Source organism: Lissotriton helveticus, chromosome 5_1, assembly GCF_964261635.1.
Source record: "Lissotriton helveticus chromosome 5_1, aLisHel1.1, whole genome shotgun sequence".
Classification (NCBI taxonomy): Eukaryota; Metazoa; Chordata; class Amphibia; order Caudata; family Salamandridae; genus Lissotriton; species Lissotriton helveticus.
This window is the reverse complement of record NC_136065.1, coordinates 1482554115-1482580096: the sequence shown is the minus strand read 5'-3', so window position 1 is coordinate 1482580096 and position 25982 is coordinate 1482554115. Positions and strand designations below refer to the sequence as shown.

The 25982-nt window shown below is 48.3% G+C and overlaps 1 protein-coding gene across 1 annotated transcript in view; it reads left to right on the top strand.

The window, feature by feature from the left end:
• Window positions 1-25982, top strand: part of ATP5PB (ATP synthase peripheral stalk-membrane subunit b) — a 96799-nt gene that overhangs the window by 18686 nt on the left and 52131 nt on the right. The window contains exon 4 of the mRNA XM_078644481.1: window positions 20500-20663. Within this exon, the coding sequence (XP_078500607.1) occupies window positions 20500-20663 (164 nt within the window). The remainder of the gene's footprint in view (window positions 1-20499; window positions 20664-25982) is intronic.

Here is a 25982-nt window from a genome sequence, read left to right as displayed (position 1 = left end):
GCTTTTATATCCGAAGCCCTTCTGCATGACACCAGATACACCACCTTACTCAATTTTGCTGATAATTCACTTTTGTCTACTAAATAGTTATCTGGTCACTGCCCAAATAAGTGTTATACCACATTCACAGCCAATAGGTGATAATATCTGGGTCTTGGGATATTAGGAAATCAGATATGTTTAACCAATCTGCAGATCAGAGGGTGCATTTCCACTGGCCTAGCATTCAACATGTCCTGCTTATATGCAGACCTACAATTGTTTACTGACCTGTAACCTAGACCTTAGCTAACCCTTTAAGAGAGGACGTTCAAAATAGCATTTAATTCTGCCTCCACAAGATCATGTTGCTTTTCCATACACCAACCCACCCATCGCTTCCATGCAGAGCTGTTTCACTTGTGAGTGGATGGAGGCCAAGATTGCTGTATTAAATGTATTACTTCTCCTGAAATTCTAGGAACTTGGCAATGTTTCCTGTTATCTTCCAGGCCATGAGTAGCAGCTGATTCCAGACATATTGGGGTGGGTTTTGGAAAATCTGAAGCCATCTCCAGAAGGGCCGTGAAATAAGGTTGAGCCTTCCAGATTGGAGCCATTAAGATTAGCTTTGCACACTAGCGTCGTGCATGGGCTGCTACTCTCACGATCATCACAAATGCCTGGAAGGCATCTATCTTCTGGCTCAACCAGTCCTGCATCAAGGCATCTGTAGCTAGCGCAACTGGATCTGATTTTCAGTTGTAGAATTTTAGCTGACAGTCCGAAAGCATACCAATCCACCTTGCAAGGGCCCGATATCAGATGAACCTCTTTAAAGACATTCGGATGAAACTTCTAATCACTCTAGTTCGATGGGACTGGAGTTCAATCCACTGTGATGTTGCTCTTTCCCAAGATGTACTCCGCCACCACCGTTATTCTGTGTTTCAGGCAGAAATGCCAAAAGTCTTTGGCAATCTCCAACAGAGTCCTGGATCTTGTTCCTCCCAGCTTCTTTATATACCTGACCGCTGACGTTTCTATCCCCAAGAGAATGCAACAGTTGTTCTGTTTGGGCGATATTGCCTTAAAAGCAAATTAACCTGTCAGAAGTTCCAGACAATTGATATGCAGATTTAAGTAGAGAAATCTCTTTATTGCCCCCCCCGCCCCCCCTGCCATCTGCTGACTTTGACTATCCCGTCTGTTTGAGACCAAAATTAACTACCCAATCTCAGCCTCTATATGCTGAAACAACCAAGTTACTTCCTCTGTTGACTTTTTCGAGAGAGGAATCTGTTCATATGTATAGCCCTGTGAAGGTATGAACAAATTTCCCTATGTCCTAAACAAATCTATCACCAAATAACTTGGCCTCTGGCATAGGACCGACTTCAGACGTTACCAAGTCTACTAATTTTGGGTCAATTCTCATTAGGAGTGATTTGCAGTGTTCTGCTGAGATTGCGCAATTGCCTTTCCCAAGTAGGCAAACCGCTCATTGGGACCAGCTGGCAAAGATCTCCAGGTCTATTGCCATGCTTGCCTCACTTCGAGGGCCATTTCCAATATCTTTGTGTTGGAGACATACTGGAGTTTATCCAGGCATTCCCGCCAGGCTTGATCATTGTGCCCTCCTTGAGGTATTTAGCTTGCTGAGGTCTACGTTGGCGTGTCCACCGTTCTGCCATGGAGGTCCGGCAAGGGACCTTTGGATCTCAATCTATTTCTTACCTCTACATCAAAGCTTTTGCACAGACGAAATTGCATATATTCAGGCAATACTGGGGCAGAGGTCCTATCCGAAGATCTCTGTTGACCAACTTCTTCTCGGTCAAAGGTTAGAGGATTAGGAGCCAACGAGGGGAGGCTATCTCCAGAGGGAGGATGCCACATGTTCTATTACGTTTTACAGCTCTTTGACTTGATCAGTGCAGGAAAATATGGATTGAGAACCGGTATAGCAATCTGTTTGAGGGGTCATTTCCTGTGTGGGACCTTGTATACTATGTGGTCTCCCAGTACATTTTGATAGAGCTTGGCGAGGGTCACAACAAGAAGTCACTCATTTAACATGGATTTTACTTTTTAGGATTGGGCACCCTCTGAGAGGTTGCGGATGTCAAGGGGAGATTTTTCTTTTTTCGCTTGGCATACTTCTCAAGGTGGTCTGTTTATAGGTTGTAATGAAATCCCCAGGAGCTTTATTTATTTTTTTAAACAATTTTTATTGCAGAATCAAATGTACAGTCATATGGACAATCCCGCCCGTCTCCGCTTATCGCTGGTCTTCAGTCGTGAACAGAATTACACACAGCCATTCAGCCCACATCCCGGAGGCAGGGCGGCGACATCTAGGAATCCGTACAGAAACCAGGCGATAATACCACAACAGCAATATTCACCTGACAGCAGTATATTCAGGCTTGTTTAAAAGATCCGCTTTTCCCTACCTACTCAACCCCTAATCCCAACAAATAACTCGTCCCCCCCGGCCACAATAAAGAGTAGTGAGCAAATCCCATGTCCTTTGTCTCACCTGATGGAACCTAGCCAGCGAGCCCATCATTCTGCCACCCGCTCTTGACCACTCTCAGCAGTCAACTTCACTCTTTCGGCAGTGGCCCCCCATCCCCCCACCTCCCACCCACCCCCTGGTCTCTCGCTGGTGTGAGCCGAATTCAGGATTCAATCTCGTCAATCAGGAGCTGAGGGAACAACACTCACACAATTGTGCGTCACCTGGAGCTTTCCATTAGCCTCATTCTTCCTGGCCTCTCTCCCGTGATTGGTACTCATGCAGGGCAAGTACTAGACCTTCCCATACCCGTGCTGCCTCCAAGCCCTTTTCATTAGGTGTGCGGGTCGCCTGTCTAAGCCGGACCATACTTTCACTTCTGGCCCACTTTTCCAATTCCGTTGCCCAGCGCCTACAGGACGGGCCCTTAGATCACTTCCAGTGCCAGGTGATCTCTCTCTGGGCCAAAATAAGTCCTAGGTCCATGAATTTACTGGTGACCTTCGTTTTCGTCGTGTGTGGTAACCAAAGTAGCAGGCAAACTGCCTTATCAAAAATCATCTGTCTGTCACCCCTTTCAATAGCTCTCCTACTTCTGTCCAATACAAGCCCAGCTTCGGGCAATCCCACATCATGTGATCTAGTTCCGCCCCTGGGAAGAAGCACCTCTGGCATGCCGCCCCCTGCGCATGGAAATGCCTTTGTATCTTGCCAGGTGTTAAGTAGGCCCTATGTATTACAAAGAAGTGCACTTGTTGGAAGCGGGCATTCCTACACCCTTTCCATGCCCACGTTGCATCCGGTATGGGTTCCCCTACGCTCTCCTCCCATTTCAGTTTCAATGCCGTCAGGGGGGTCAGGCCTTCATGAAGCATTCTGGAATGCAAACACGTTACCGCGTTGAACGTCCCCGCCGACATCATCACATATTGGCACGCCATCGTGGTCGTAGGCTCTGAGAGCCCCACCTTCCAATGCTTCTTTACTGCCGCAGTCACTGCCATATACAATAGGAAACTCCCAGCCGGGATTCCAAATTGGTCCTGCACCGCATGGAAGGCAAGCAACTCGCCGTCGGCGTACAGGTCACCCACCATGTGGAGCCCCATCTCTTCCCATGCCATAAGGGGGGACCAGTCCCCGCCATGTGGTAAGGCCGTCAGCATGCCCAGAGGTATTTCCGGGGCATACGGATGTACCACTCCTGCTCGCTTTTGACTCCTATTCCAGCACAACCGCTATGTTTTTTCCTCGAGCGTCAGGTCTCCTACATCAAGGTGTTGTTGCAGGACAATATAGGACAATACATGTCTCTGTATCCCCGTCCCTCGGCGCGGATCAGGGCCCCTAAATTCCCTAGCTATGTGTTGCGTAAGGATCTGCAGCTGCGCCGCCAAATAATATAATTCGAAATCGGGCACTGCCATTCCCCCATCTGATTTCGGCCGACGCAGTGTGTCCAACGCCACCCTTCTCCTTCCGCTCCCCCATAGGAACCCGATAGTAAGGGTCCGTAGGTCCTTAAAGAACCGGGGCGGGATCCACAATGGCAACGTCCTGAAATAATACAAAAGGCGCGGCAAGGCCACCATCTTGAGTAGGGCCACTCTGCCGACCAACGACAACGGGAGTGTGGCCCAAAATGCCACCGAGCCCCTCAGGGCTCTAATGCAACGTCCAATGTTGCCCTCCAGTAAGTCTTCAGCCCCACTGTAGATCCTCACTCCTAGGTAGGTAAAGCAGGATCCTTCCCAAACCACATCCGCAGGCAGCGGCGGCTGGGGCGTGTTTGCTCTCAGTGGGAAAACACAAGTTTTGCGCCAGTTTACTCCGAGACCCGACAAAGCTCCAAATGTAACTAGCATATCCACCGCCTTCCTCAATGCCCCAGCCGTATCCTCCAGGAACATCAAGAGATCATCCGCATAGAGCGAGATATAATGGTGCTCACCTTGGCAAACGATCCCGTCATACGCCGCTCCCGTCCGAGCGCGAATCGCCAAGGGCTCGATCGCCAGCTCGAACATCAGAGGCGATAAGGAACACCCCTGACGCGTACCCCGCTGCACCGGGTATACAGTTGATATCACTGAACCCAGTCGCACCCTGGCGGTGGCCGAGGAGTATAACACTCTCGTCCAGCACCGGAACTTGGTTCCCATGCCAAACCTCTCTAGTACTGTATCCAGGTAAGCCCATTCCAAGCTATCGAATGCCTTTTCTATATCAATAGACAGTACCGCCGGCCATTCATCCGGTTCCAGCTCACTCCCCAAGACACGTATCAAGCGGCGAATATAAGCCGAAGTTTTCCGGGTGGGGATAAAACCAGCTTGGTCCTCGTGAATCAATGTCGTCATATGTGGTAGCAATCTGGTAGCCAGGATACGGCTCAAGATTTTATAATCCACCGTCCGCATAGACATCGGCCTGTATGAAGTCACATCCGTGCTATCTCTCCCCGGCTTCAGCAGGGGCACATCCAAAGCCTCCCGCGTAGAACCGGGTAGGCAGCCTCGTTCTAGTGCTTCATTATAGACTACCATTAACCGGGGTGCCAAGGTATCAACTTATTCAGCATAAAATTCTATCGGGAAGCCATCCACCCCAGGCGTCCTTCCTCCTCGCCATCTGTTTAATAGCTCCCCTAATCTCAGCCAGCGTGATCGCGGCGCCCAGGGCCTTCGCGTCTTCTTCCTCTAACTGCGGAAACCGAATCTCCGCCAGGTAACCCTCCATGTCCTCAGCCCCTGCCACCAATCGACTCCGGTACAGGGTCTCATAATACTCCGCAAAGCACGATAGGATCGCCATCTGGGAATAGACCGTGTCCCCTGATTCCGTCCTCCGGCTCAGGATCGGGCACCCCCTCGGTTCCGGGTTCGCCATCCTCGCCAGCAGCGTACCCACCTTGTCACCCTCTTCATGGACCCTCGCCGTATACTGCTTATAATCATAGCAGCGTAACCTTTCGGTTTCCGCTGCCACTAACTCTTTTGCCTCCATAAGCTGCGCCTGCAACGCTCCCTGTTCCGGTCTTTGCTGCTCTATTTTCCTCAGCTCCTCCTCCGCCTTCATAACCTCCCCTAATATCACTCTCCTGACCCCGCTATGTTTACCAATACACAGGCCTCTTGCCACCACCTTAAATGCGTCCCATTCAAGCCCTCTAGAAGAAGCCGACCCCTCGTTAACTGCAAAGTATGTCTCCACTCCCTCCGGGACCTCAGCCCGAAATACCTGATCTTCTAGTGTGTCCGGGTTCAATCGCCAATTGGGAATCGCTGTTCTCGCTCGCTGCCATTGGAGAGAGAGCAGCTGGGGATTATGATCTGAGATGGTCCTAGCTAGGTATTCAGTACGTGATGCTACGTTAGCGATAGTAGGGTCACAAAGGATCGTATAGATCTGGACATGCAGTTCATGGAGCGCGGAAAAGGAGTAGTCCCTATCACCTGGGTGCTGCCCACGCCACACATCCACCAGCCCCCATTCAGTCTGCCATTCCATTCTCCGCCGCGCCACCCTGCGTACCAAGGACTCAGCCTGTGGTGGATGGGACCTGTCCAAGGTGGTATCTGTAATGGAGTTAAAATCGCCTCCTAGTATTATCGGCCCCGCTAAATAATGTGCTAGTACACCTGAGATGGCGTCAAAGAATTGAGGTTGTTCCACATTGGGTGCGTAAATGCTGCAAAGCACCACCTCTCTGCCATACAGTCTCCCCCTTACTCCTACATATCTTCCCTCCGGACAATCACCTCAAACTAAATGCTCTGAAAACCGAGTTCCTACTCATCTCACCCCCGGCGAAAATTTCCACCACCCAAACATGGCTCAATAACCTAACAGCACTCAATGTCCAACCTACCATCGTGGATTCGGCTAAATCCCTAGGCATCACACTCGATGCCAAGCTCAACATGCAGCAGCACGTTAGCAAAGCCACAAAAGCAGCTAATTTCCAAATCAACACATTGAGGAAAATTAAACCCTTCATCCCTGCTGAAGACTTCCAAAATGCGGTACAAGCTTTAGTCATCCCTCGAATAGACTACGGACACGTGGCCCTCAGCGGACTCCCGCTATCCACAACTGCACCCTTAAGAGCCTCCCTGAACGCTGCAGCGAGACTCATAACTGGCTCAAGAAAGCATTCGCATATATCCCCAGACTTAAAGGCTCTAAAATGGCTACCTTTTGAAGCCAGAATACAGTTAAAAATTGCAGTTATGACACACGCGGCCGTGCACCACAATGCACCCAACTACCTCGCTCAAAAGTTGTCTATATCAGGAGGTTCGAGATCCAATAGAAGTTCAAAAAACTTACTCCTGAAACCTCGTAGATTCCGGAAAGAGAAAACCTACAAGCGCTCCTTCTCTGGAATGGCACCCAGGATCTGGAATGCGCTCCCGCCTGAAACCAGGCTGATCTCCTCCGCTGCACTCTTCAAGAAAGAGGTGAAAACCATCCTTCTGGCCAAGATCTCCTGAACACTATTGGTGCTGGATCGGAGACTCTGCATTGCTTTGTATCACTGTTCACCTGTCCTCTGGCACTATACTTCTAACTTGTTGGTGTCACTACCAATATATGATACACGTTGGATTACTGATTCACTCTCCTGATACCCTCACTCAGTGTTCTCTCTACACTAAGGCTTTGATATAAGCCATCCACACACCCAAGGTGCACCTGAACACCTCTGTGTTGAGATCAATGACTTGTACCGTCTTATATTACTTGTTTACCTGAGTGTATATTGATATGCTTTATGTATGTTACTATTATCCTAGCATGTTAGTGACTATTATACTGCTCCCATTATCTCTGTTCACTCCCACTGCCCCTACCCTGTCTTTGTGAAGCGCTCTGATATCTGTAAGGATCTTGTTCGCGCTATATAAAACTTTGAATGAATAAATAAAATAAATAAATAAATCAATTATTTGACTCGTAACCTGAAATGGAGTTCCAACCCTCACCCAAATCAGCTCCCCCCTCGCATACGCTGAGTACGCTGTACCAAAGACCTGCCCCCTCCAGCGTCTCTGCAGCGCCGCACAGTCCGCTTTGGTAAGATGGGTCTCCTGGAGCATTGCAATCTAAATCCCACGTCTCACCAAATACGCATGTACCTTATAGCGTCGGGACATAGTGTGCAGCCCACGTACATTCCAAGTGATGCACTTCAGTTCAGGTATAGTCCCCATTGTTATCTTCCCTCAATGTCACCTCCTTCATGTCTCTCCAGCCCACACCAGCTTCAGATGTACCCACCCTCCCAACAACCCACATAACTCCCAACGCCCAAGCCCCCAGAACAGGAACCAATAGTCGCGCATCAGTCCCCATCCAAACCTCAGTAACCATATAAACAAATCTACCCTGTAGTAGCCACTACAGGTTGCCTTAAGGGCAATAGGAACGTGGTAACGCACCGATAGGCGACTTGTCATCTTCTGACGCCGATCTTCCGGTCAGGTCCCCCGCCTGCGACCCAGTGATTGCTGGTGTCGCTGCCAGCGTTCCCTGTTTGTCCGCTGCCATTTGTGCCAGCAATAGGGCCTGTTGAGTTCTATGCCTCTTGCGGATGCGTTGCGATTGGCGCACTCTCACTTGTTTGGGCCGACCATCCGCATTCTTGCCCCTTCGGTCAGTTCCCGCCCTGTAGGACTCAAGCCAAGACCAAGCATCGTCAGGTGATAAGAAGAACTGTGTCGTGCCATCCAGGATGATTCGCAGCTTGGCCGGAAACAGCAGTGAATATTGTATCCCCTCTGTTCTGAGTTCCTTTTTTACCGCTAGGTATGAGGCCCTACGACGCTGAATATCCTGTGTATAGTCCAGGAATATAGTGACCGAGCTGTTCTCCACCTTGAAAGGCCCCATGCAGCGCGCATTTTGGATCAGTAAGTCCCTATCCTTATAGTGAAGGACACGGGCCACAACAGGTCTAGGTGGGCGTCCCAATAGTGGCGGCGTGGCCGGGACTCTATGTGCCCGCTCAAGAGTAAAGGAGGATAGCCCTTCTGGGGCCACCTGTGATCTGAACCAGTTCTCCAGGTAGATCATATCCGTCCCCTCAATTTTCTCCGGCAGGCCAACTACCCTGACATTGTTGCGCCGATTCCTACTTTCTGCATCCTCCGCCCTCTTCTCCAGCGTTGTTAGTCTTTGTAGCGCATCCTCCAGTTTCCGCTCAATAGTCACTACCGCTGGTTTCAAATCCTGTACAACTAATTCAGTATCTTTCACCCTGTCCACCAGCTTTGAGTGATCCGCTTTCAGGAGGCCCAACCCCGTCGCGACCTGTGTAATGTCATTATGCAGGAGTCTTTGGTTGTTGTGATGGCCTCTAGGATCTGATCCAGGCGTTTGTTCAGCCGCTTTTCAGTCTCCGAGCCCTCCATCAGCTCGCCGCTCTCCGGAGCAGTACTCTGCGCCGCACCGTCCACATCCGCGATCCTCGGTTTCATCTTGGTAGGTACTCCTCCCACAGAGCCGCCCATAAATACCTTCTGCGGCGGTCCTTTGTATTCGGTCAGCACTGATCTCTTCGTCCTATACCAGGAAAGGGTCGCCAATTCCGGTCACGCTTCGCACTTGCAGGGCAGCAATCCTTCCGTTGGTATGGAGCCGTCGTGGGATTCAGATTGCAATGCTCCAGGAGACCCCGGGAGTAGCGCCACCGGATCGATCTTCGGACCACTACGCCAGGTACGGGCCCTGTTTACGGTGGCTGCCGTGGCAACGCCCAGCTCCGTTATGAGCGGCCCATCCTGGTCATATCCGGGGCAGCACAATGCTCCAGATGATTCCGAGATCTGCCCCGCGACTTATATTAGACCCCCAGTCACAGGCGTTGTACTGCCACCGGTCCCAGTCTTTGCCCCTCCGAGTCTTGGCTTCAGAGCGAGGTGTGCCGCGGCCTTTCGCCTTCCCTTCAGGCGGCTGCCAATGTGGGTCTCTCTGCAGGTCTCGAGGGCAGCAGGTCTTCGGCGTTCTCCCCTGTGCCCCTCCCGGAGTGAGCCGGGTTAGGCGTTCAACTATTGTAGCCCCACACTAGCTCCCAGCTGATCGTGTATCACATCAGCAAGGCTACAGTCCCTACGTCGCTGTAGCGTTGTCTCCGTTGTCGCCCCCTGGGCAAGTCTCCGTTGTCGCCCCCTGGGCAATGCTCCCAAAGCGGTCCCCGCACTGCAATATCGGATATGGGACCTCCGATTGCCCACCGCTGCAGCGACTTCCAGCCCTTCCGCTGAGGACCCGCAGTCGCCAGGATCCTGGTCGTTACAGTGTTACCCCCACATGGAGCCCTGGGGTCTGCCTCGTTGGTCGCCTCAGGGCGCTATGCACAGGCACCGCTCTGCGAGCGCTCCAGCTCTTCACCCTTCCGAACCTCGGCCGCGGAGCCAGTTACGCCGCCTCCTTTCCTCGCCCTTTTAGGTCGCCGCCATTTTGTTTCACCCGGTGGGTTCTGCCGGCAGCTGGTCTGTGGCTCTCTTTCTGGCGTTCTTCTTCGAGCCGCCCGGACCCAAGCGCGCGGTCACCTCAGTTCCCCTCCTGCCGTATTCTGTCTGATCAGCCTGGCATCGCAGCAGACAGACCGGCTCCGCAAGACTCCGTCACTCCGTGATCGCCGCCATTTTGTAGGCTCCGTCTCCGCTCGCTCGGTCCGAGTCCGCGAGGAAATACTCTCTCCCCTGGCCCCTCCTCGAGGCAATTTCGGGCACGGAGTGTGCACCAGTTGTTCCGATCCAGCCTCAGTCACCAGTAGCCACTAAAGACCCCAGTTTGCAGTATTAATGAGGGATCGAGCGCGGAGCTATCGGCTCACGCCGCCTGCTCCATCGGCGCCCAAGCCACCCCCCAGGAGCTTTATTGACGGACTGTTGCGCCAACTGGTCTAGGGCCTCACCCAGTCCATCCTCAAAATAATACACAGCTTCCTCCTGTAGTTTGTAAGGCTCTTAGTAGTCTGGGTCAAAAAGGTCACTGCCTGTCATGGTGACACTGTATGAAAAGTTTTAAAGTTTTCCAAAATGCTTGCATTTTAAAGGTACCAAGTCTCCCTAGAGGGGACAGATAAGGGGGGAGCGACCCTGGGACAACCACAAGAATGGCTCAAGCCAGCTCCTCATGCAAGCCTGTATATAAATTATTGCAGCTCTGAAAGACCGTGCTAGTCCGGGAATGGAGCATAAACTGATATTCCACTTTACAAGTATTTGTAAATATGGCAATCTGTCTGGGAAGAGCGGATCACACAGCCCCTGTTATTGCATCCCTGAGGGATGTCTCTCTCTCTCTTCCCCCTCCCTTATGCCCTCTCCCCTCTCTCCCTACCGTGGTCTGCCAAGTGTGTTCAAGAGAAGCAACGGCTACATGGAGATCAAAAGTGTTGTCCAGTTGGGCTACGCGTGCACCTCACTCCCCAAAAAACAGTAACTTTGATTTGGAGGAAAGGATGCAATCCTGCTCATAAAACTGGTTCAAATGCACACACTGGTGGTGAGGGATGAGCACAGTCAGCATGACCCGAGCGGGATACAGGTACAGAAAAACAAAAATAATAATGCTCATAGGATTAATGCGCACAACCCTCAAATCAGTGTTGGTAGCAAATACAGCAGGAATATTAAACACCAACAGATTAAATAACCACAAAAGTGAGAGGCCCTTATCTTTTACTGCTGAGCAGCAACTAAAGAGACAAACAAATGGGGTCTCCCAGTTTTGATGGTTCAAGGTTACTATGATTGGTGGACATATTGAGGGGGTGTGCTCATATGATTTCATAGGATCTGAAGTTTGTTAAAGTTATTTATTAAATATTCGCTTGGCTGCTGTTTATATACCAGTAAAGTAAGAGAAGTATAATCTGCACCTCCGGTCTCAGTTAAGTTCACTTCAAAATAAAAACATCCTAATGCTGTGCTGTAGACAAACATGTCAACAGGGCTTGAGTTAGTAAGATTCAACTGTCCTCTTTTTCACAAATCAGAATTTGGAATGTATATTAACACTCTGCTTTACACCTTTAGCAGTGTAAAGATAACTCTATCTGAGATTCTTTTCGACTTATTTACATTTTTATAATAGTACTCACATAGTAGCTCTTTCTGTTGCACATCTGCCTTCTGAAATTGCACAGCGTAAATAAACCCAGACTGTTTTGATATCACTGTAATGGGTGTTAAATGTGTGACAGTTTTTGTATCGGAAAGAACTTAAAAATCAAAAGTGGCAGCACAGAAGCAACAACATTATTTTTAGGGCCACAGGAATTATGTGATTGTGCGGCTCCAGCGATTTTGTGTTTTTTTTTTTTTTTTTTAGGGCTCGGGCCTACGCCTCCACGAAGTGGGGGGCGGAGCTTCCGAGATCTTATGCGTTCAAAAAAAAAGACAGAAAGGGGTCCGGCTGGCACATTCCTTAGTTTTTTATGGCATCTGCTTAGTGATTCGTCTTCGCTGTGCTGTGTATTTAGTAGCGTTCACGTGATAGGCTATATGTAATTTACGCGTGCCCGATGTGGCATATTTTCGGCGGTTTCGCGCACGGCAGACTTATTAATCTTAATTAGGAGCTGTCAGAGTGCCCGTGTAATGCAATCCAGATGGTGCGAGCGCGTTCACCATTTCATTGCATGTATCATGCGCGCGTTTAACATTTACCTTTCGCGCACGGCAGTCCATTCATTTGGCGGTCTGTTTTGTGTGTTTGTATTTGCACGTAGTGCAGAGGCGTAGTGCAGAGTGGTAGTGCGTAGTGCAGAGGCGTAGTGCAGAGTGGTAGTGCGTAGTGCAGAGGCGTAGTGCAGAGTGGTAGTGCGTAGTGCAGAGGCGTAGTGCAGAGTGGTAGTGCGTAGTGCAGAAGCATAGTGCGTAGTGCAGAGTGGTAGTGCAGAGGCGTAGTGCGTAGTGCAGAGGCGTAGTGCGTAGTGCAGAGGCGTAGTGCGTAGTGCAGAGGCGTAGTGCAGAGGCGTAGTGCGTAGTGCAGAGGCGTAGTGCGTAGTGCAGAGGCGTAGTGCGTAGTGCAGAGGCGTAGTGCAGAGGCGTAGTGCGTAGTGGTAGTGCAGAGGCGTAGTGCGTAGTGCAGAGGCGTAGTGCGTAGTGCAGAGGCGTAGTGCAGAGGCGTAGTGCGTAGTGCAGAGTGGTAGTGCGTAGTGCGTAGTGCAGAGGCGTAGTGCAGAGTGGTAGTGCGTAGTGCAGAGGCGTAGTGCGTAGTGCAGAGGCGTAGTGCGTAGTGCAGAGGCGTAGTGCGTAGTGCAGAGGCGTAGTGCAGAGGCGTAGGGCATAGTGCAGAGGCATAGGGCATAGTGCGTAGTGCAGAGGCATAGTGCGTAGTGCAGAGGCATAGTGCGTAGTGCAGAGGCGTAGTGCGTAGTGCAGAGGCGTAGTGCGTAGTGCAGAGGCGTAGTGCGTAGTGCAGAGGCGTAGTGCGTAGTGCAGAGGCGTAGTGCGTAGTGCAGAGGCGTAGTGCGTAGTGCAGAGTGGTAGTGCGTAGTGCAGAGGCGTCGTGCAGAGTGGTAGTGCGTAGTGCAGAGGCGTCGTGCAGAGGCGTCGTGCAGAGGCGTCGTGCAGAGGCGTCGTGCAGAGGCGTCGTGCAGAGGCGTCGTGCCGAGGCGTCGTGCCGAGGCGTAGTGCGTCGTGCAGAGGTGTCGTGCAGAGGTGTCGTGCAGAGGCGTCGTGCAGAGGCGTCGTGCAGAGGCGTCGTGCAGAGGCGTCGTGCAGAGGCGTCGTGCAGAGGCGTCGTGCAGAGGCGTCGTGCAGAGGCGTCGTGCAGAGGCGTCGTGCAGAGGCGTCGTGCAGAGGCGTCGTGCAGAGGCGTCGTGCAGAGGCGTCGTGCAGAGGCGTCGTGCAGAGGCGTCGTGCAGAGGCGTCGTGCAGAGGCGTCGTGCAGAGGCGTCGTGCAGAGGCGTCGTGCAGAGGCGTCGTGCAGAGGCGTCGTGCAGAGGCGTCGTGCAGAGGCGTCGTGCAGAGGCGTCGTGCAGAGGCGTCGTGCAGAGGCGTCGTGCAGAGGCGTCGTGCAGAGGCGTCGTGCAGAGGCGTCGTGCAGAGGCGTCGTGCAGAGGCGTCGTGCAGAGGCGTCGTGCAGAGGCGTCGTGCAGAGGCGTCGTGCAGAGGCGTCGTGCAGAGGCGTCGTGCAGAGGCGTCGTGCAGAGGCGTCGTGCGTAGTGCAGAGGCGTAGTGCGTCGTGCAGAGGCGTAGTGCGTAGTGCAGAGGCGTAGTGCGTAGTGCAGAGGCGTAGTGCGTAGTGCAGAGGCGTAGTGCGTAGTGCAGAGGCGTAGTGCGTAGTGCAGAGGCGTAGTGCGTAGTGCAGAGGCGTAGTGCGTAGTGCAGAGGCGTAGTGCGTAGTGCAGAGGCGTAGTGCGTAGTGCAGAGGCGTAGTGCGTAGTGCAGAGGCGTAGTGCGTAGTGCAGAGGCGTAGTGCGTAGTGCAGAGGCGTAGTGCGTAGTGCAGAGGCGTAGTGCGTAGTGCAGAGGCGTCGTGCGTAGTGCAGAGGCGTCGTGCGTAGTGCAGAGGCGTCGTGCGTAGTGCAGAGGCGTAGTGCGTAGTGCAGAGGCGTCGTGCAGAGTGGTAGTGCGTCGTGCAGAGGCGTCGTGCAGAGGCGTCGTGCAGAGGCGTAGTGCGTAGTGCAGAGGCGTCGTGCAGAGGCGTAGTGCGTAGTGCAGAGGCGTAGTGCAGAGGCGTAGTGCGTAGTGCAGAGGCGTAGTGCAGAGGCGTAGTGCGTAGTGCAGAGGCGTAGTGCAGAGGCGTCGTGCAGAGGCGTCGTGCAGAGGCGTCGTGCAGAGGCGTCGTGCAGAGGCGTCGTGCAGAGGCGTCGTGCAGAGGCGTCGTGCAGAGGCGTCGTGCAGAGGCGTCGTGCAGAGGCGTCGTGCAGAGGCGTCGTGCAGAGGCGTCGTGCAGAGGCGTCGTGCAGAGGCGTCGTGCAGAGGCGTCGTGCAGAGGCGTCGTGCAGAGGCGTCGTGCAGAGGCGTCGTGCAGAGGCGTCGTGCAGAGGCGTCGTGCAGAGGCGTCGTGCAGAGGCGTCGTGTGGTGCAGAGGCGTGTGGTGCAGAGGCGTGTGGTGCAGAGGCGTGTGGTGCAGAGGCGTGTGGTGCAGAGGCGTGTGGTGCAGAGGCGTGTGGTGCAGAGGCGTGTGGTGCAGAGGCGTGTGGTGCAGAGGCGTGTGGTGCAGAGGCGTGTGGTGCAGAGTGGCAGTGCGTGGTGGCAGTGCGTGGTGGCAGTGCGTGGTGGCAGTGCGTGGTGGCAGTGCGTAGTGGCAGTGCGTAGTGGCAGTGCGTAGTGCCTAAAACACATTGCCATTTACAATGCCATTATCTCTAACTTAAAACAAACCCGAGCCCTAATGCATTCCTAATGCTTGTTTACTTAGTTATAGATTTGCCATATCTGCCACATAATCCATCCTCTGCATAATCTGCAGACTTTACCCCAAAAGTATTTTGTTTCTAGCTCAAACGGTTTAAGAGTTACTAAATATGCAACAAATGTGTTGCTGCGCGGTGGAAACCCCGTTCCAAAACTGGACAGGTCACCTTTTATGTTGCTTAATGATATATTTGGGTGTTAAACTGGTACTAATAAGGTGCAACCAATGCCCAGAGAATGTTACCAAGTTGAAAAACGAGCATTTGCAATGCAATAGGTCTCACATTTTAGAAGTTGAAACAATAGGCATTGATAAATGAGTGTTTTCTATTTAACTTTTTTTGTTTGCAGTAGAGTGATTAAAGAAAAAAGTGCACACATGATATATTATGATCTTTTATAACAACTGAACAGTAAAGGTAGGACTATGTTAATGTAAAGGGGTTTGAATGAATGAAATATACAAAAAAAAGGATATAAAAATGCAGGATGAAATGTATAGCAGTGACGGACTACCAAATTTCTAATAAAAATACAAATTTCAAATAGCTCACACACAGAAGGTGAAGCCTGCTAATTTCAGGAAAGTGCCTGGCAACAGCTTGGTGACAGACATGTAATAGATCTAATCTGTTTTCACTAGGACAGTGCCTTGGTTATGCAAACTGGAGCTCACTAAAAGGTTTACAGTATTGATTGTGAAACTGGGCACAGAAACATTCCCACAGATAATTTTGGAAGGTTAACTAACAAATATATATAGTTCTAATCCTAGTTCAGCTGTAGCTGTGTTCACGTTTGTAATGGTCTAAAGCGTTAATGCAGAGGGGCACAGTTAAAGTATTCCAGTACACTGCAAACAGCTTGGCATAAAAGCAATCCTGTAGAAACCACAACATACATTTAAGGGCAACTAGCAAATACAAGTCTATGATTTACATTTTGGGTTGGACAGAGAAGACAGGCAGGTTTTATCGAAGTTATTTATGTCTGCCATTCATTTGTGGAATCAAACACTCGGAGGGACTATGAACCCTTACCCATGTAAATGCAAATGTTTTTGAGCTTGTAAAGCGCACTGCTACCCGTCCATAGGTCTCCTGGCGCTGTATAACTCTGGGGAACCCATCCTGGCTTTCCCTGTGGGATGGTCCCTTGCTGGGGGTCCCCAAGGTGGAGCCAGGCATCCCCGGAATTGGTGGGGCCGTTGTGGAGATTAGGCAAGCTAATGCCCAGAGTTGCCGAGTGGAACCCCTGATTAGAGTAAGCACCGAAGCGAGAATTATCGAGTCTGCTGACCAAGGTCCACGACCCTGCCGCGTCGGGAATTGAACCCTGGTCCCGGGCCGACTTCTGCTCTCGGGCCTGCCGCCTCTAACCAGTGAGCCACACTACTCCACTGGCCATGGACAGGATGGAGGGGAAGCCACCTGCATGGTCCAGAGGAGTGGGAAATAAAAGGGGTCAAGCAAGCCTGGTCAGGCAATGGCCTCTGGTCTCAAAGCAGTGACAACCGAACACCACAAGGTAACACGCTCATGACTCTTCTGCAGACCCGGTGTCTCTTGCGACAGGAGCTGCTGCCCTGAGGATGAAAGACGCTCTGCCAGACTGTACTTACCAGCTGCCTCACTCGCGTGTCCTGTTGATTTTCCCGGGTCTAAAATCTGGAAATAACACCCACTGCTGTCTGAAAGAATCAGAAAAGAAGTACATGTACTATGGAAAGAAGTCCAAAGCAAGCCCAGCCTCCAAACCCACAAAGGTGATGAACATTAAAGCTATACGTGTTCCTTTAAAAAAAACTATAAGGGAATTGGTTTGTTCTGTTTGCTATAAGAGAAGACGTAAACTCTTCTCAGCCTTTTGCAAAACCAGATCATTCTTCTCATGCGCATAGCAGAAAGCTTGCCTGAGAAGGAACGTTTCCCATGTCCAAGCCCCTGGGTTCAGGCCGGTGTTGCAGAAGAGCACATGTGAGCGGTCTCCTGCAACGCGACTGGCAGGATATTGGGTTTTATCGATTTTTAGCATTAAGAGATTACCTCCAAGTGAATGCAGAGAGGGAAAAAACAGATTCCTTGCACTGCGTGGCTGCGTTTGGGTGAGCTGAAGTATGCAGCATCTCACCTTGTAGCCTCGCAGGAGTGCAGGAGGAGCGGCACCTTTAATAAACATGTTTGTTTTTTGTTTCCTAACCTGAAAGCGGGCACCTGTGTACGTAAAATGTATGCGCATGGTGGCCCCTGCTTGCCGTGGGAGTTTTAGAGCTTGCTGGGGGAGCGGCGCTTTAAATAAACGTGATGTTTGGTTTTTTTTTCCTAAGCTGAAAGCGGGCACCCGTGTACATTAAATGTATTCGTTTGGTGGCCCCAGCGTGCCGCAGGAGTTTTTAGGAGCGACTCATTTAAGCTGCGGTGCGGTGGCTTTGAGTTGGCGGGGCCGCACCAGCCAGCGGATGTGCGCTGCACTACGGAGGTAGTGCGTGCGACAACCGTTGGCTGACAGAAGCACGCAACGGGTTAATAAACGTGATGTTTGTTTTTGGTTCCCTTGAAAAGAGAAAGGTCGCATGGCGCCCTGAATGTGAGCAAAGCACTTCGTCATGCTCGAAGGAGAAACTCTTAAAAATGGTGCTTACAAGTCTAAATAAGACTTACAGTTTAGCAGCCGAAGTAAAGGGTCCAGTAGCTATGGGAAGTTAAAATGACAACATGGCCGTACTAAGGAGAGACTAACAAGCCTATTAAGGAATCCGACACCAGCATTTACAAAGGACAAAGACACAAACCAATGAAAAATATGGGCGGGGCTTCTCTTCTATACTCTACTACAACAGATTGCCAGAGCAGCGCTGGCTCACGCTTAACCTAATGACGAAATAAAGAAGCAATACTATTACCAAATGTGCCGCATTACGCCACAATTTTTTTATTGCTGCATAATTTACTCAACCCAGTAACATAATTTGGCATTCTCCTGCCATACGATTCCAGTGGCCCTGACTGTAGTTGCCTAATTCATTCTGTAGAGATGTTAATTGCCAACCCTACACAAGCAGAATCAGTCCAGATGCTGAGGCCTGTGGAAAACCTTCGCATATGTCCTCTCTGGAATCTCTGGCTCTTCTTCTGTTAGCCCTCATCTCACTCTAACGGCTGTCCTTCACGAACTGCTCCAAACTCCCTCAACTCCTCCAACTGCCCTGTCGCCTGTTATCCATCTCCTTGCTAAATGGAATGGTGGATTTTCTTTGCCACACTTGGCAGTGTTGGTTCAAAGCTCAACTGCACAATATCCCTGCATTCATTTAGAAACCTACTCTGAACCATGAGGAATTGTTTCCCATCGTCCTTCTATGTCCTTCATTGCGACAGTAGTGTTGGCTAGGACATTCAAAACCCCATTAGTTGGTAGTCAAACGTCTCTGCTACATGCCCGAAATCCAGAGTCTCCATGTAGAGCAACTACTTTCTTGGATTTCAATTTATAATGCAGTGTGGACTTTTGCCTTACTATTCTGCACAATGGAATGGAATATTGTACTTGACCACCTTAACTACAGCGCCTGTGTGTATAGAGTTTTTACAATTTACACAGTATCGACACTAACCCTGAGGCCCTTCTCTACTTCTGGTGAACTTTATAATTACAGAACATAAACTACAACACACAAATTGTAATGCTTTATATTTGATAATGTTATACTGCTCATTTGCGTAGATTTTCTCTACAAAATAAATACCATATACCTTGGCTACAATGCACCTTTCCTAAATGAGCACGCATTGCTGAGTATTTGAGTTTAGATGAAAACAAATGATCTTTGTGCTTATAAAGAGAAACAGGTTAGTCTTATTTCGCATGTACCTTTCACTGGACTCCTAAACTACTTCAAAACTAACAAAGTTAAACTGTTGCACATTTCTACTTTGCATAAATCAAACGTCCTTCTCAGTAGCATCATCTTGGACGGTTTTCTTGTGGACCGAGCTAGGACTCACTGATCACTGCTGTCTAATCAAAGGACTTCTAGGCTGGCATTCGTCTCTCTCTTTTTTATTTTTTATTTTTTGTCTTCATTTGCCAAATTTTGATGCATGCTGACTTATGTCTTTATCTTTTGGTGAGAACAGTTTCTCACTTTTTTCTAAGCTGTCTAGACTGTCTTCTTCCTTCAGTAATTATGTTGGCTGTTTTCAGCAAATGTTCATCTTGTGGTTGGAAAATGTCCAGAGGGGATGGTCGCAAATAGGGGCGGTTCCTCCTTTAAGGCAGATCGTCTCCCCACCGACTTGAAGATGGAAAAAATAATATGACATAATGTTATTGTCATTTTATCTTGTTGCGGCAGCTTTACGTTACAGGGAGGGGCTGCAGAGCTGGGAAGAAGCGGTAGAACCCTCCTTAAGTGTGCATTGACTGTTAGATTGGCCCTCTCGGACAGCCCAAAACAGTCATCCATGCAGGCTGCAGTACAGCCTGCGTGGAGAACATACCCACCACTCCAGCCCCTGGCTGGGGGTCGTGTCATGGGAGCAGAGTCGTGGGACCCGGCGGCAAGGTAAGTGTATTTTTTAAATTTTATATTGCGATATCCCCTCCATACCCCCCGCTGTGCCCAGCTATCCGCGAGCCATGCTGGCCACCACTGGTCGCTCTGTTTGTGTTATGTGCTTTGTCGAAATATTTCCTGCTGAAGGACGGAGTGGTGGTGTGCCCTGGAGTGGGAATTCGGAAGCACCATGCAAACCTTCTGTATGTTACAGAATCTCAACTTCACTACTGTAGCATGAACAATGCTACCTCGTCAGAAGTACTCTCACTCCTTAAAACCCTTTTATTAGGTTGCTAGGGAAATGTTTAACTGGTATTTTATACCAGGGCACCTGTTGATGCATTGAAGCGTGTTCTTTGCAAGTGTTCTCAATCACTTCATTTTACTAGCCTGCAGTAAAATATCGGTAATGAAAGCCATCATGTTTCGAACAAAGTAAAGTTTCACATGTTCCCTTTTAGTTATGTGGCTGTTTGGGTGCATTAATACAGAATAGAACTACAAATCACCCTCTCAACTTGGCAACTTGAAGGATTTGTAATTTTTTGGAAAGACAGTTATTATCTAAAAGAGTATCCAGTTAACCATTTAATGAAACTGAGTTCTACAGTAGAAGGGAGAACAGACATGAACCATTCATACTACACCAATTTAAGCTGGAGATAAAATATTAGCTTTAGGAAGTTTCTTATTTTGTGGTACTGCTCATCGGTAATCAAATGTGCAACACATTTTTCAAGTGAACCTTCTTAATAAATTAGTGGAAGGTTTTACAATTTGCATGCTTCCCCAAGTTGAAGATGTAAAATCATTATTTATGATTGGATTGATTCCTTTGGTTGCCATAGCCCCATTTTCATTAAGATGTGACTGTATATTCATATACGTCTCTTTTTTAAATTTATTTATTGTGTTGGTGTGCAGCTAGATAGCTGTTTTTGTTGTCAATGAATGTCGTAAGGTGGACCTTTAAAAAAAAAAAAAAAAAAAAAAAAAAAAAAAAAAAAGGAAAAAAACTTTTAGCTTCATTTAAAGATTTTTATGTTCTTATGTCAATAGGTCCCTATATGCTGGGCACTGGGCTTCTGCTATACCTGCTTTCTAAAGAAATCTATGTAATTAACCATGAAACCATTGCTGCTGCATCTATCGGTATTGCCATCATTTATGGAATTAAGAAATTTGGACCCAGCGTAGCAACTTTTGCTGATAAATTGAACGAGGTAAGATTAGTGTGCCTGAAAATAATCAATATCACTTGTACAGACCTTGCAGAGAGTTTCTCTGCTTAAGCTAACGTGACTGAAATCCACTCTCTACACAAGGGTTCTACACCAGTTTTTTTCCTAACTCAGATTTTACAATTTTAGGTAAAGCCAGTAAGTCTGGTTTTGGCAAGCTAGTGCAATGGTGTTTTTTTTTTTTTTCATTAAATTTTTTTAATTATTGAAAGCCACAGGAAAACTACTTGTTGCTGTCTGAAAATGTTGGCCTTATGCTCACAATAAAAAATGTTTTAAAACCCCCCTCCACAAATCATCTTAAAAGTATACTTTTTTTCATAAATCTTTTTATCAACATACATCGGTGTCAGATATACAATACAGAGGAATCAACAAAATTGTGCACTGCTATGACATGTGAAAATTGTTTACAGCATTACCCAATGAGGAGATGTTACGGGGTGATGAGAGCATCTTGTTCAATACTACGAGGTGGTTGACAACTCTCTCTACAATATACGTTACAAGGGCTCAATATGCTGGACCACTTTTTCGGGCAGCCCTTGGCCAAATACCCGTTTTTCCCTGTTCATGAACCAATCAAGGTATTTTTTTCAGTCTTCTATTGTGGGTGATTGAGCTGCGCCTTTTGGCAAGCATAAACCCCAGTGTGATCCATTGTGTCGGATGAGCGTTCAGGTCCGTGGGCACCCCTGACGGGTCCCACGACTGAGCATGAATGTGGCTGACTGTTTGTTATTGACCATCACTTGTGCCAAGTGCTCATTTTTACAAGAGGTGTACCCACTGGATATAGTTTGGGCCAAATCCCATCTTTGCCAATACTGCCCAGAAATAAGGCCATTCAATAGTATTGAATGCGAAGGTTGCGTCCAAGGATACGATCATAGCTGGTTGCTCTACCCAGCAGTTCATGGACTCTACGCAAATTCAAGGCTGTATTTCTGTGGGGCATAAAGCCGGATTGGTCTGGGTGAACTAGGCCCCCAATTGTTTTGACCAGGCGATTGGCCGCGAGCTTGGCCGGAATTTTGGGCTCTGCATTCAGAAGGGAAATCGGCCTGTACGAGGCACAGTTGGTCTTAGTTTTACCTTCTTTATGTATGGTGACTATGGTGGCAGTACTCTGTTCCCTGGGTAGTGTCCCTCCCTCCATTCCTCAAACAAATATTTTAAATATGGTGCAAGTTTATCGGGTCGAAGCTTGTACAACTTGATGGGGATTCCTTCGGGACCAAGGGCCTTCCCTGAGTTTAAAGATCGGATTGCCTGCGCCATTTCATCTTTTGTCTAGGCACTTTCCATAAAATTACGTTAGTCCAAAGAGAGTTTGGGGAGCCTAATGTCTTGTAGTAATTCATGAGAGTCCTCTTCAGTGTGTTGGGCTACGGCTGTATAAACAGCACTGAAATGACTGGCGAATTTGTCTATTTCCTGCAGATCTGTGAGGGGAATGTCTCCATCGTCTGAGCTCAGGAACCAGTCTGCTCGCCCACACTTTTTTTTTTTTTTATCGAGCCAGGCTATGAGTTTCCCTGCTTTATCTCCCAGGTCGTATATTCTGCCCAATCTTTCCCTCCCAGAGTTTTAGCCCGATCAGTCAGTCAGTCAGTCAAACCACTTTATTCGGTTAAGTTAAAACCATAAAAGTACAAAGACTAAATACAAACATATATGTGCAAAAATACAATATAAAGTGTCCACAGTATAATACAATCCGGCATTAGCAATCTATGTGCAAAGAACGCGATACAGTACTGGTCAGGTAAAGTGCATTTCAGGGCAAAAGTGACAATACATCCAAGATATTTAATATAAACCTCATTTTAAAATACCAATCATAAAAACAATGTATAAAAAGATAAAATCAGGAATAAGACCTCATTAGTTATGGTCTCTCCTCACTGCTATTTCTCAGCCAGACAGCTGCCATAAGGAAACTGTCTATATAAAAAATCTCATTGGGATCATTTAATAGCTGTAAATACATTAAGGCTGGCTTAACTTGGATAAAACCCTTGCTTTTTAGTAGGGGAGAAAGAAACCTCTTCCTGATGTCACTATACAAATCACAGAACATTAATAAATGCATTGTGTCCTGGACTGAGAAGTTATCACAGATGCATGGCCCTAGCTCTTCCAGCCTGCACCACCCCTTGGAGTTGCCTAGCGAAAGGTGAATTAAGTTAAAACGAAAGCGTGCAAGGAGTATGCGATGTAAAGGCCTGGTCACAGTTTTCAAATAAGGTTCCATTGACGGCGTAGTTTTTAAAAGATAATGTGCTTTTAGCGTTACTTTTTTTCAACTCCAATTCCTCCCTTTGTACTGCCCACAAATTTAAAAGCTGTTTCTTCACCCTGCTGGGATCCATTTTCGTAATCATCCCGGGTTCATTATAGAGGTCCTGTCGACCAACAGTTACCAGTGTTTCCCTTACATAAACAAGCTACCTAATCTTGTGTGCATAATCCAAAGTGAGACAATCCCGGATCAATTTATGATTAAGGTCTAATTCGGGATAAGCCTGAAAATGACTGGCGCCAGCCTAAGTGTATCTGTTATGTAAGCCACCCCCAATTCCTGGTGTACAGCATAGGTGGGTGTTGATTGAGGAACCGATAATATACCCCGTAGAAATTTGTTCTCCTCTAGCTGTATCACCTCCATGGGTCTATACCCCCAGATAGAGGAGCCATATGTGGCAATTGCAATGCATTTAGCTTTATAAATGTTCACAATTGCCTCAACAGGTTTTGTTCCTAACCGTTTATCAAACCCATTTACGGCAGCAATTGCCCTAGCCATGCCATTAACCTTTAGTTTGTGTTGGGCAGCCCATGTTCCTTTCCCATCAAAGAGAACCCCCAAATACATAAAAGGAGTTATCCTAGTAACTTTGAATCCTTCACAGTAAAGAGTCCGGCAAGATCGTTTGCTCTGACGACCTATACTCATTCCGTGTGATTTGGCTATATTTACCTTTAAATCCAAGGAATTCATAAAATTACCAATCCCACCAGCAGCTTATGTAGGCCGACTGCTGCACGCGATAAAACCGCATCGTCGGCGTACAGAAGCACCGGGCAACGCTCCTGGCCAATTTTGGGGACATCTAAGCTGGCTATATCTAAAAACTTACCTAAATTATTAATATAAAGAGTAAAAAGCAAAGGTGCCAAAATACAACCCTGTCATACTCCACGCCCAGAACTAAAGTGCCTAGTGCAGTTCCCATCTTGGTCGATCCTCACCCATGCAGTAAGGTTCTGATGCAGGTCAGCTAGGAAGTGGAGGAGACTTTTTTCCATCCCCATCTCTAGGAGGATCGTCCAGAGCTTTGACCTGTTTACCAGGTCAGAAGCTGACGATAAATCCATGAATGCCAGCTGGAGTACTCTCCTTTTGGCTGAGGTATATTTGCCAATTAACAGGGATACATTGAGGCACTGATCTTGAGTCCCCCTGCCACTTCTAAAACCATATTGAGAGTTTGATATTACATTATTCTCATCTAGCCATCCTTTCATTTTACCTAAGACCGCTCTCCCCAGGACCTTAACGGCCGAATCAATTAGAGAGATTGGTCTATAACATCCGGCATCTCCTCTGTTTCCCTTTTTAAAGATAGGAACTATAATAGACGTGGCCCAGGATGGTGGGTGATTTCCCTTTGCTGCAGTGTTAAAAAGTTTGGTCAGAACTTGTGCCCAGAAAACTGGCTGTGTTTTATATAGATCGGCTGGAACGCCGTCTGGGCCTGGGGCCTTGTTGCTAGACATGGCCTTGATGGCCAAGGCTACTTCCTCCTCTTTAAAACTCAGAGGCTGGTTTGCATCTCTTGGAACAGGCAAGGGGCAGGATCAGACAATATAGGGGTCTCATATATAGCCTCAAAATGTTCTAGCCATTGTGCCTCGGTGATATTACATTCTACCACGTTGTTGCCATTTTCGGAAAAGAATGGTTTATTTACAATTTCCCAAAAGCTACGGCTATTCTTGAAGACATCAGCCGACATCAAGGCCTCCCAAGCTTCCGTTCTAATGTCCTTTTTCCTGGCCCTTACAGCTAGCTTGTAGTCCTTTCTAAGTATAGCCACATTAATCCTATTTTGTGGGGTCTGTTTAATGGCTCTCATTAAAAGGCTATGTGCCTGCGAACAGGTAGTGTCAACCATTTCTCGGCCATTTGTTGCCCCCTTTTTACCGGGGTCATTAAGTTCGAGGATATTTGTTTACAAATGGCAGTGAATGCCTCGATGATCATACCTCCAGATATAGTATCCAGACATATATTCAACATATCCTTTATCGACAAAAAAAGGGTGTCTAAAAAAATCTCCGGGATTATCTTTGTCCATTTTATCCTTCTTCCTTGATCAGTTGGTTTGATGCTAACCTCTACCCTCATGTGTCTCCCGAGTTGCACCAGACCACATTCATTATTTAATTCCAAAAAGATCGGATTGTGATCACTAAAATGTGAGTATCTTGCCCCATAAAAAGTGACACTGGACAACAATAAAGATGACAAAAACATATAGTCAATGACAGTGCTACTACCCCTGCCAGTAAACGTCGGGGTCCTGTAAATTTTTTCAGATGTATTGGGTTCATAGAGATCCACTGCCGCTAGAACTTCCTTCAAGCATTCCCCCTGTCTATTATGCTCAAAATGGGGTGTGGGATAGGCTGTGGACTCTCCAGATCCCCCTGGCAATCCTGATCACACGGGTGTATGTTAAAATCCCCTAAAAGAATAATCGGGTAATAAGTGGTTTGCTTTTCTATATAATCCTCTAAAAATAGTTTATAAATCAACAAATGTTCAGTACCATTCAAGCAATCTGGCGAATTATAAAAGTTTTACGGTCCCTCATCTCCACTGCTAGGCAGTGGGGTGTGCCTACTTCAACCCTTTGATACAGCCACGGTAATTTCACAGAAAACAACAAAAGGAGCCCCCATTTGGCTCTACCGAAAGGAACCAACTCCGCTGGATTGGAAAAGGATGTATAACCATCCAGCCGCCAGTCTACCTCCGGCTCCCAGGTTTCCTGAAGCCCTACAAACTGCTTAATCATTTCCAGCCATTTAGGATAATCTTTTTTATATATTAGGCCGGCGATGTTCCAGCTCAAGATACCGAGTTTGGGCCTACTTAATTCACTTTGCTCCTGGGGATTGGAAATCTCTGGATGGCTACTACTTTGACTACACTTGTTTAGAATCCCTATATCCAGTCAGTCATTCTCATCAAGAGTGGTAAATGATGCAATCTGTGTTTCCCCTCGCGCA